This window comes from Mytilus californianus, unplaced genomic scaffold (genome assembly GCF_021869535.1).
Source record: "Mytilus californianus isolate M0D057914Y unplaced genomic scaffold, xbMytCali1.0.p SCAF_46, whole genome shotgun sequence".
In the NCBI taxonomy this organism is placed as follows: Eukaryota; Metazoa; Mollusca; class Bivalvia; order Mytilida; family Mytilidae; genus Mytilus; species Mytilus californianus.
The window spans coordinates 433,977-447,078 of record NW_026262697.1 but is presented as its reverse complement, the minus strand read 5'-3'; the positions used below and the strand labels follow the sequence as shown (position 1 = coordinate 447,078).

General features: G+C 33.0%; 1 protein-coding gene across 2 annotated transcripts in view; it reads right to left on the bottom strand.

Moving 5' to 3' along the window:
• The window catches only part of LOC127699987 (lysosomal alpha-glucosidase-like), a 74,711-nt gene that overhangs the window by 19,713 nt on the left and 41,896 nt on the right, over positions 1-13,102 (bottom strand). For both annotated transcript variants that reach the window (XM_052203357.1, XM_052203358.1), the window contains exons 9-13: positions 9,712-9,825; positions 7,995-8,079; positions 3,769-3,886; positions 1,774-1,907; positions 308-459 (exon numbers count right to left, since the gene is read on the bottom strand). In XM_052203357.1, the coding sequence (XP_052059317.1) occupies positions 308-459; positions 1,774-1,907; positions 3,769-3,886; positions 7,995-8,079; positions 9,712-9,825 (603 nt within the window). The remainder of the gene's footprint in view (positions 1-307; positions 460-1,773; positions 1,908-3,768; positions 3,887-7,994; positions 8,080-9,711; positions 9,826-13,102) is intronic.

Below are 13,102 nucleotides of genomic sequence, written 5' to 3'. Positions count from 1 at the left end.
GGCCACTAAACTCAAGAATATAAGTCATTTAATTTATAAAGATTAATTACATTCATAGGGATTGCCAACCTTGGAGTATCAGTATTAGATGGTCCTTGTAAACCAGAGGCCTAAGATACTACACAAGTGCAAGTTGCATCAGTTTCAGGAAGTCCGTGTAAACAAGAGGCCCATGATAATACTTACATGTATGTGGCAGCAGTTTAAGTTAATCCGTATAAACCAGAGGCCCATGATAATATTTACATGTAAGTGGCAGCAGTTTAAGTTAATCTGTATAAACCATTTTTAAGTTATTAATATTTGCCTTCAGTCCAACTGAGTTATGGCTCCTGGAGAAAGGATAAAATGCTCCTAACTGGTACCATCGCTGACAAAGATCTTCTGTAGTATCCAGTTGAAATCCACAAATATCAGCTCCAATCATTGATATACCAAACATGTTAAAGTTCAACAGCTCTAAAATTTAAACACTCCAATCATTGATATACCAAACATGTTAAAGTTCAACAGCTCTAAAATTTAAACACTCCAATCATTGATATACCAAACATGTTAAAGTTCAACAGCTCTAAAATTTAAACACTCCAATCATTGATATACCAAACATGTTAAAGTTCAACAGCTCTAAAATTTAAACACTCCAATCATTGATATACCAAACATGTTAAAGTTCAACAGCTCTTAAATTTAAACACTCCAATCATTGATATACCAAACATGTTAAAGTTCAACAGCTCTAAAATTTAAACACTCCAATCATTGATATACCAAACATGTTAAAGTTCAACAGCTCTAAAATTTAAACACTCCAATCATTGATATACCAAACATGTTAAAGTTCAACAGCTCTTAAATTTAAACACTCCAATCATTGATATACCAAACATGTTAAAGTTCAACAGCTCTAAAATTTAAACACTCCAATCATTGATATACCAAACATGTTAAAGTTCAACAGCTCTATAAATTAAACACTCCAATCATTGATATACCAAACATGTTAAAGTTCAACAGCTCTATAAATTAAACACTCCAATCATTGATATACCGAACATGTTAAAGTTTAACATCTCTATAAATTAAACACTCCAATCATTGATATACCAAACATGTTAAAGATTAGCATCTCTAAAAATTAAACACTCCAATCATTGATATAACAAATATATTAAAGGTTTAGCATCTCTAAAAACCAAATATGATAAATTTGAAAATCAAAAAAAATTATTTGAAGCACTCCAATCATCCATTTACCAAACTTAATTAAAGTCCACCATCTTTAAAAAATTTGAACACTCCTAACATTGATCTACACAATCTGTTAAATTTTAATTACCATCTATAAAATATAAAATCCAATCAAAAATATTTCTGAAATAACAAAATGCTTCAATCTAATATTGATATATCAGGCATTCTAAAGTTTGAAATCTTTAAAAATTGTTTTAAAAAGGCTCTAATCATCGTTTGATACCAAACATTTAAAAAAACATAAAGACCCTCCAATTATTGACACAAGCAAGAAACATTTAAAAGTTCAACATCTCTTAAATGCTCCAATCATTTATATATAAAAAAGTTTTAAAACTGAAATTGATATATCTTGAACATGTCCAAGGCCAATATATCTATGAAAAAAAGCCATCTTACACGCTATTTATTTTAGGATTTTTGATTTTAAACATATCATTTAACCAAACATGTATATTATTGTATATTTATAGAACTGTACTCTGTCTCTAGTTATAACCTTGGATGGTAATATATTACCTGGGATAGACATTGCCATGTCATGAAACGTAGCAAAATTATCTCCTGACCAGTGTCCACCATAATAACCTTGACCAGCATATGTTGACCTTGAGATGATAAATGGTCTTTTATTTCTGACAGTCTTCAGTGCCCTGTAAATTATAGCATAAAATATAAATGGTATATTTTTTTCTTATTTTCTCCAAGATACAATGGATTAATGAAATATTAAAACAATATGTATAGTCTTTTGTTCCCATGCATCAGTCATAACAACACTAATAGAGCTGTAAGCAGAATTTCATACCCCTGATATTCCATTTGACTAGATTAGCAAAGTCAATATTTTGCCATGGGAGACCCCTAAAACCATTATAATAAAAAAATAAAGTTAGTGCACAATGGCGTTATGTAAGAAAAATTCTTTGAAAGATTCATTAAAATCGCATCAGTGGTTTAAGAGGAGTAGCAAATATAAGATGCCTACCCCTATCACATATATGGCATTCAATATTTTGCAATAAGAAACCCTTGAAATCATTTTGATTTAAAAAAAAAAAGAAAATAAGAGAGCTTAATTGAACAAATATATAAAGTTTTATTGAAAGTATCAAAAACAACAAATAAGTATGGAATAATGTCTTCCTTGTGAACCAGAGGCCCATCATGATACTTAACAAACATGTAAGTGGCAGCAGTTTAAGTTAATACGTATAAACCAGAGGCCCATGATAATACTTAAGCAACATGTAAGTGGCATCAATTTAAGTTAATCAGTATAAACCAGAGGCCAATGATGATAATTTACCAACATGTTAGTGGCATCAGTTTAAGTTAATCCGTATAAACCAGAGGCCCATGATAATATTTACATGTAAGTGGCAGCAGTTTAAGTTAATCTGTATAAACCAGAGGCCCATGATAATACTTAACCAACATGTAAGTGGCATCAGTTTAAGTTAATCCGTATAAACCAGAGGCCCATGATAATATTTACATGTAAGTGGCAGCAGTTTAAGTTAATCTGTATAAACCAGAGGCCCATGATAATACTTAACCAACATGTAAGTGGCATCAGTTTAAGTTAATCCGTATAAACCAGAGGCCCATGATAATATTTACATGAAAGTGGCAGCAGTTTAAGTTAATCCATATAAACCAGAGGCCCATGATAATAATAACACTTGCAAGTGGCCTCACTCTTAGTAAGTCCTTGTAATCCAAAGTTCTATAATATTTATGTGTCAGTGGCATCAGTATTAGATGGTCCTTGTAAACCAGAGGCCTAAGATACTACTTAAGTGCAAGTTGCATCAGTTTCAGGAAGTCCGTATAAACAAGAGGCCCATGATAATACTTACATGTATGTGGCAGCAGTTTAAGTTAATCCGTATAAACCAGAGGCCCATGATAATATTTACATGTAAGTGGCAGCAGTTTAAGTTAATCTGTATAAACCAGAGACCCATGATAATACTTAACCAACATGTAAGTGGCCTCTGTTTTCAGTTAATCCATATAAACCAGAGGCCCATGATAATATTTACATGTAAGTGGCAGCAGTTTAAGTTAATCTGTATAAACCAGAGGCCCATGATAATAATCACACCTGCAAGTGCCTCACTCTTAGTAAACCAAAGTTCTATAATATTTGTGTCAGTGGCATCAGTATTAGATGGTCCTTGTAAACCAGAGGCCTAAGATACTACTTAAGTGCCAGTTGCATCAGTTTCAGGAAGTCCATGTAAACCAGAGGTCCATGATAATACTTACAAGTAAGTGGCCTCTGTTTCAGTAAGTCCTTGTAAACTAAAGGCCCATGATAGTACTTACATATAAGTGGCAACAGTCTCAGTAAGTCCCTGTAAACCAGAGGCCCATGATAATACTTACATGTAGGTGGCATCAGTTTCAGTAAGTCCATGTAAACCAAAGGTCCATGATAATACTTACATGTAAGTGGCCTCTGTTTTCAGTAAGTCCTTATAACTAAAGGCCCATGATAAAACTTACATGTAAGTGGCCTCAGTTTCAGTAAGTCCATACAGATTATGTACATTGTATGATATAGATAAGTTCTGTTGTGACGTGGCACAAATTGTAGAAAACCTCAGACTTCCTCCTGCAACATCTGTTAAAATAAGTATGTATATAGTGAAATAGAGCTTGAACGATTTTAATGTATTGGCTAATAAGATATCAAAAACCTTTATCATAATCAAAGTTGTTATCTTAATGGTATTTTCTGGGATCTGTGAATTAACAGATATATTTGTGGTAACTCATACTTATAAAGTTCAGTCTTTTAAACATCCCTTTAAAAAGTAAAATAACAAAAATAAGGAACTCAAAGGAAAATTCAAATGAAAAGTTCTTTAACAAATGGCAAAATCAAAGTTCAAAACACATCAAACGGATGGAAACAACTGTCATATTTCTGCACAGGCATTTCCTTATGTAGAAACTGGTTGACTAAACCTGTTTTTATAGCCAGCTAAACCTCTCACTTGTATGGCAGTTGCATAAAATTCCATTTAAAGGACACAGAGTCTGTACCACAATATTTACAAGGACCATGATTAAATTCTAGATTGGTCCATCAATTACCTTTTGCAAAAGTTTATTCATTCATAAAAACCTATTTTCTTTATAAAAAAGAAGATGTTGCCAATGAGACAACTCTCCACAAGAGAGCAAATGACACAGAAATTAACAGCTATAGGTTACCATACGGCCTTCAACAATGAGCAAAGCCAATACCACATAGTCAGCTATAAAAGGCCCCGAAATCACAAAAGTAAAACAATTCAAACGCGAAAACTAACGGCCTAATTAATGTACAAAAAAATTAACGTCTTTGTTTGTTATTAAAAAATGTATGTGATGTTCTTTATATTTTGCTTGATAATATGCATATTTTCATATCTGATAAACCATAAAATTTACAAAATATGGCAATTCATTCAGTGTAGCAACAGTACCTTCCTTGTTCTACAAGATGTATCACACATATGGTAAATCTATAACATAAGTTAGTAATGTCACTATGCCACATAAAACCTAATTTGAAATATATCAGATAGAAAGGCTTGCCAAGATGCACATACATAAACAGTTTAAAGTTATAGGTAAAAGTCATCATAGATACTCTGTTTATAAATTTAGTACACTAGACAGTCCTTTTTCTAAATTTTTTAGTGGTTAAAACAATTGCCTCCTAACTAAAAGAGGGACGAAAGATACCAGAGGGCGTTCATACTCATAAATCGAAAATAAACTGACAACGCCATGGCTAAAGAAGAAAAAGACAAACAGACAAACAATAGTATAGACACAACATAGAAAAATAAAGACTAAGCAACACGAACCCCATGGAAAACTGCAAATGGAAAGCTTTCAATTGCAACACTTCCTGACTTTTTTTTTTATTAAACAAGCTATTTTGTCAAAACATGGAGTACTTTCAATTTTGTAAATGATACTTTCTTTTATGAGCTGTATAAAAAAGTTTGTAATTGATCAATAAAATAATAGTCTTAAACATTTGTTTTTCAAGAACAGAATTTTTTGTGTGGGAAAATTCAAAGAACCAAAAATTAAAACTATTATAGTCTTATCATGGAGGATATTATGTGGAATTCTAAGGGCAACTGTCAATTTATGTTCTATGAAATTCTTAAATTCATACCAGGGACATATGGAGGATCCTCCATGCAATTCTTAGGACTTAAGTTTATAAATTGCAACCTGGGACATGTGGAGGATCTTCTATGAAATTCTTAGGACAACTCCTAATAGATCCTTCCCTGGGACATGTGAAGGATCTTCGATGGAATTCTTAGGAAAACGTTTAAAAGATCCTTACCTGAGATATATAGAGGATCTTCTATGGAATATTTAGGACAACTCTTAATAGATACTTACCTGGGACATATGGAGGATCTTCTATGGAATTTTTAGGACAACTCTTAATAGATACTTACCTGAGACATATGAAGGATCTTTTATGGAATTCTAAGAACAACTGTTAATAGATACTTACCTGGAACATATGGTTGATCTTCTATGGAATTCTTAGGACAACTGTTAATAGATACGTACCTGAAACATATGGAGGATCTTCTATGGAATTCTTAGGACAACTGTTAATAGATACTTACCTTGGGTGTATGGAGAATTGTTTATGGAATTCTTAGAACAACTGTTAATAGATCCTGTCCTGGGACATATAAAGGATTTTCTATGGAATTCTTATGACAACTGTTAATAGATATTTACCTGGGACATATGGAGAATCTTTTATGGAATTCTTTGAACAACTGTTAATAGATACTTACCTGGGACATATGGAGGATTTTCTATGGAATTCTAATGACAAATGTTAATAGATACTTACCTGGAACATATGGAAGATCTTCTATGGAATTCTTAGGACTACTGTTAATAGATACTTACCTGGGACATATGGAGGATCTTCTATGGAATTCTTAGGACAACTGTTAATAGATACTTACCTGAGACATATAGAGGATCTTCTATGGAATTCTTAGGACAACTGTTAATATATCCATACCTTGATCATATGGAGGATCTTCTATGGAATTCTTAGGACAACTGTTAATATATCCTTACCTTGATCATATGGAGGATCTTCTATGGAATTCTTAGGACAACTGTTAATAGATACTTACCTGGGACATATGGTGGATCTTCTATGGAATTCTTAGGACAACTGTAAATAGATCCTTACCTGGGACATATGGAGGATCTTCTATGGAATTCTTAGGACAACTGTTAATATATCCTTACCTTGATCATATGGAGGATCTTCTATGGAATTCTTAGGACAACTGTTAATAGATCCTTACCTTGATCATATGGAGGATCTTCTATGGAATTCTAAGGACAACTGTAAATAGATCCTTACCTGGGACATATGGAGGATCTTCTATGGAATTCTTAGGACAACTGTTAATAGATCCTTACCTGGGACATATATAGGACCTTCTATGGAATTCTAAGGACAACTGTTAATAGATCCTTACCTGGGACGATCCTTACCTTGAACATATGGAGGATCTTCTATGGAATTCTTAGGACAACTGTTAATAGATACTTATCTGGGACATATTGAGGATCTTCTATGGAATTCTTAGGACAACTGTTAATAGATCCTTACCTTGAACATATGGAGGATATTCTATGGAATTCTTAGGACAACTGTTAATAGATACTTACCTAGGACATATGGGGATCTTCAATGGAAATTTTAGGAAAACTGTTAATAGATCCTTATCTTGAACATATGGAGGATCTTCTATGGAATTCTTAGGACAACTGTTAATAGATACTTACCTGAGCATATGGAGGATCTTCTATGGAATTCTTAGGACAACTGTTAATATATCCTTACCTTGATCATATGGAGGATCTTCTATGGAATTCTTAGGACAACTGGTAATAGATACTTACCTGGGACATATGGAGGATCCTCTATGGAATTCTTAGGACAACTGTTAATAGATCCTTACCTGGGACATATGGAGGATCTTCTATGGAATTCTTAGGACAACTGTTAATAGATACTTACCTGGGGCAAATGGAGGATCTTCTATGGAATTCTAAGGACAACTATTAATAGATCCTTACCTGGGACATATTGAGGATCTTCCATGGAATTCTTAGGACAACTGTTAACAGATCCTTACCTGGGACATATGGATGATCTTCAATGGAATTCTAAGGACAACTGTTAATAGATCCTTACCTGGGACATATGGATGATCCCTTAATGGAATTCTAAGGACAAATGTTAATAGATCCTTACCTGGACATATGGAAGATCTACTATGGAATTCTCAGAACAAGTGTTAATAGATCCTTACCTGAGACATATGGACGATCTTCTATGGAATTCTTAGGACAACTGTTAATAGATACTTACCTGGGATATATGGATGATCTTCTCTAGAATTCTTAGGACAACTGTTTATAGATCCTTACCTGAGACATATGGAGGATCTTCTATGGAATTCTTAGGACAACTGATAATATATCCTTACCTGGGGCATATGGAGGACCTTCTATGGAATTCTAAGGACAACTGTTAATAGATCCTTACCTGGGACATATGGAGGATCTTCTATGGAATTTTTAGGACAACTGTTAATAGATCCTTACCTTGAACATATGGAGGATCTTTTATGGAATTCTTAGGACAACTGTTAATAGATCCTTACCTGGGACATATGGAGGATCTTCTATGGAATTCTTAGGACAACTGTTAATAGATCCTGCTACAAAATTGGAGATCTCATTCATGTCCTGAAATATTGCATATTTTTATTGAAATGGTTAAATAAATAAAATTATATAAAAGAAAATATCAAAATTAAAAAAAAAATGTATTTTATATTAATTTTATATAAAGAAAGAAAAAAATCCATTATAAGAAAATAAACTACATTTTAATGGTGGTTAGGTAATTTCAAAATTGTTCTTTTTAAAATAAACTGGGACAGCTTAAGTTATTCAATACTAGTTCATAGTTCAACTTTTAGATATTATCCTTTTGACTTTTCATAAATATATCTTTTGCTTAATATTACAGATCATATGAATTGCTATACATAATGATATCAAATATTAATGAAATCATTGCAGAGATATAAAGGTGTTGCAATTGGTGCATATGAAATACTTAAAGTATATACTGTAAATTCAGAAATTAATGTGTGCATTCATTGGTGCGATTTTGTCATTTTGGACTTAAAGCGATTTTTAATTTTTGCAATAATAAAAAAAATCCTGTTTAATTCACATAAAAAATTTCAAAATGCCAGTGTAAATTATAGCAATTATAATCATGTCTTATTTTTTGCAATGACATTGCAATAATTTCTGAATTTACAGTATATATTATGAGTGTTTTTTTTGGGGGGGGTATTTCTTTAAAACATGACAGCAGGATACAGATTTCCTTTTATCCTTTTCAGTTAAAGAGTTGGAAAACAGTCATTAACTGTTTGAACCCTAGAGATATAAATGACAGCAAGAAAGTGATAATGTCTTTCCTTCCCAAGGGTATCACCGGCCCAATAGTCAATATTTCTGAGTTGACATCAATTTTCATTAAATATTAATATGGTCATAATTACAAATTAACTGTTACAAAATTTTGACTTTTTTTTTTAAATACTAAGGATTTCTACTCCAGGATTAGATTACCTTAATTGGTTGACCATTATGGATATCTGTTTCACAGATGATAGCAGATATGTTCCTAATGTTGTAACTACAATCCTGTCCCCTTTTCACCAATGTTACCTACTGAATTAGACTTGTTACTGGTTTTGTACTAACGACTGGTGCTTACCCTTCCAAAACACCTGAGATCAACTCCAGTTTTTGGTGGGGTTCTTGTTTCTTATTCTTTAGTTTTCTATGTTGTGTTTTGTGTTCTACTGTTTGTCTGTTGGTTTTTTTCTTTTTTAGCCATGGCATTTTCAGTTTATTTTCAACTTATGAGTTTGAATGTCACTCTGGTATTTTTAGCCTCTCTTTTAGCTGTATTTAACAAAATCTTTTGGAACTTTGGGTCCCCAATACTCTTTTTCTATACACTTTATAAAATCTCTTTATCTTTTTTGATTTGAGCGGCACTGATGAGTATTTTGTAGACAAAACATATGACTGGCGTATAAAATGTTATTCCTGGTATCGGTTTACTTTTTTCACATATAAATGTCATGTGATATCATTTCATTACTTACAATCATAAATGTCATGTGACATCATTACTTACAATCCACATATAAATGTCATGTGACATCATTACATATCAATGTCATGTGACATCATTACATATCAATGTCATGTGACATCATTACTTACAATCCACATATAAATGCCATGTGACATCATTACATATCAATGTCATGTGACATCATTACTTACAATCCACATTCCATCAAACTGTACTTTGTCATGGAAACTCTTTACAAGCTGTGTCCAGTAATCAAATGTTCTGTTGTTTGTGAAGTCTGGAAAAACTACATCACCTGGCCACACCTGTAACAGTGTAATGATAGAATTACTTGAAGTCTGGGTAGACTACATCACCTGGCCACACCTGTAATAATGTAATGATAGAATTACTTGAAGTCTGGGAAGACTACATCACCTGGCCACACCTGTAACAATGTAATGATATAATTACTTGAAGTCTGGGAAGACTACATCACCTGGCCACACCTGTAACAATGTAATGATAGAATTACTTGAAATCTAGGACAACTACATCCCCTACCAAACACCTGTAACAGTGTAATGATATAATTACTTGAAGTCTGGGAAGACTACATCACCTGGCCACACCTGTAACAATGTAATGATAGAATTACTTGAAATCTAGGACAACTACATCCCCTACCAAACACCTGTAACAGTGTAATGATATAATTACTTGAAGTCTGGGAAGACTACATCACCTGGCCATACCTGTAACAATGTAATGATAGAATTACTTGAAATCTGGGAAGACTACATCACCTGGCCATACCTGTAACAATGTAATGATATAATTACTTGAAGTCTGGGAAGACTACATCACCTGGCCATACCTGTAACAATGTAATGATATAATTACTTGAAAACTGGGAAGACTACATCACCTGGCCACACCTGTAACAATGTAATGATAGAATTGCTTGAAGTCTGAGAAGACTACATCACCTGGCCATACCTGTAACAATGTAATGATATAATTACTTGAAGTCTGGGAAGACTACATCACCTGGCTATACCTGTAACAATGTAATGATATAATTACTTGAAGTCTGGGAAGACTACATCACCTGGCCATACCTGTAACAATGTAATGATAGAATTACTTGAAGTCTGGGAAGACTACATCACCTGGCCATACCTGTAACAATGTAATGATATAATTACTTGAAGTCTGGGAAGACTACATCACCTGGCCATACCTGTATTAATGTAATGATAGAATTACTTGAAGTCTGGTAAGACTACATCACCTGGCCACACCTGTAACAATGTAATGATATAATTACTTGAAGTCTGGGAAGACTACATCACCTGGCCACACCTGTAACAATGTAATGATATAATTACTTGAAATCTGGGAAGACTACATCACCTGGCCACACCTGTAACAATGTAATGATATAATTACTTGAAGTCTGGGAAGACTACATCACCTGGCCACACCTGTAACAATGTAATGATATAATTACTTGAAGTCTGGGAAGACTACATCACGTGGCCACACCTGTAACAATGTAATGATATAATTACTTGAAGTCTGGGAAGACTACATCACCTGGCCATACCTGTAACAATGTAATGATAGAATTACTTGAAGTCTGGGAAGACTACATCACCTGGCCATACCTGTATTAATGTAATGATAGAATTACTTGAAGTCTGGGAAGACTACATCACCTGGCCACACCTGTAACAATGTAATGATATAATTACTTGAAGTCTGGGAAGACTACATCACCTGGCCACACATGTAACAATGTAATGATATAATTACTTGAAATCTGGGAAGACTACATCACCTGGCCACACCTGTAACAATGTAATGATATAATTACTTGAAGTCTGGGAAGACTACATCACCTGGCCACACCTGTAACAATGTAATGATATAATTACTTGAAGTCTGGGAAGACTACATCACCTGGCCACACCTGTAACAATGTAATGATATAATTACTTGAAGTCTGGGAAGACTACATCACCTGGCCACACCTGTAACAATGTAATGGGTATAATTACTTGAAGTCTGGGAAGACTACATCACCTGGCCATACCTGTAACAATGTAATGATAGAGTTCCTTTTTTTATGGGACAGACAACAAATGGAAACAGACAGATGTAAAACAATATACCCCAATCCTCTCTTCCTTTGGAGCAGGATATAAATATTTCAAGATTCAAATATCCTTTTCAATATAAACAATATTACCAATAAATATTTGGATGCAATTTCCTATTTTTATCCTCTTTCAATGGTTAAATAGCTAAAGTTTCAAACCAACTCTGTATTAACCTTTAGTGATATATAGTTATTGAATAACAGAATGCATAATATTGTGACTTTACAATTTAGTCTTAATCTGGACATTGTCTGCTCTATGGTCGGGTTGTTGTCTCTTTGACACATTCCCCATTTCCATTCTCAATTTTATTAATACTAGTAATGTATTTTACTTTTGTGTAGCAAGAAGAGAAGAAGGTACTTCTACTTAACAAAATACCATTCTAACCATTTGGAAGGTCTAGTCACTTGAAATCAACAACAAGAGACACAATTTGATATACTTTTATTTGTAATTTATAACTCTTTTAAAATTTAAGATTATATATATTGCTTAGTTTTTCAAGAATTGAGAAGGTCTGTGATACAGGTGATGATGTCATGTCTCCATACACAAGTATATCTTCCCAAGAAGCTTTCAATTAACAGAAAATCAAGCATTTCCCTATCTTAAGGGCATATGATACAGTTACAGGGGAGGTAATGAGGTTGCTAATGCAAAATTGTATTTTTCACGATTTCAAACTGTGACACATTGGGAAATAGATGCATTTTTCTAACTGATTTTAGTCAGTAGCTTGAAAACAGGTACATGGACCCCTCTTTTTTAAATGGTATTCAGCATGATAATATATGAAGATTATTTGTACCAATTTTTTCGACAAAATAACAGATGATTTGTTTTTGGAGTGCAATAAATTTACAACAAAAATGCTGTTGTTTTTTTTTCTCTTTCTAAAATCCAGAATATTTAATAAAAAAAAAATATTCTGAAAGAATTGTTGCATAGTTTAAAATTAACATAGCTATGTAGATAAGAAATTCAAAATGTGATGACAAGAATCCACTTGGTTTTTTTTTTACATATTTGAATTTACTGGGTAAAAAATATAGCTTGTATTAAAGTTTTGCAAAAAATTCACAGTGAGATTTAAACTGTATCGCAAGCCCTTGAAGTAAAAACATTTGTCTAATGATATTAGAAGTATTTTGTTTTTATGCTCTGTTCTGTTATTGATATTAATGACAGGTGACAGTATGGTCCCCCACCAGTAGGGGTCATTTTTTACTTTACAATCTTCCTATTAATCAAATTGTCATATTTTATAGCATAGAGAAGAGTACATGCTCACATGCCTGTCTCAGTTCAAGAACATCCTCAATGGCAGTCTTAAGTTATGTTATAGTTTTGTTGTTAAGAAATTTTAATTACACATCAATAATCATCATGGTTTATTTGTGGATTATCAGCCTGACATATTGAATTTATAGACATG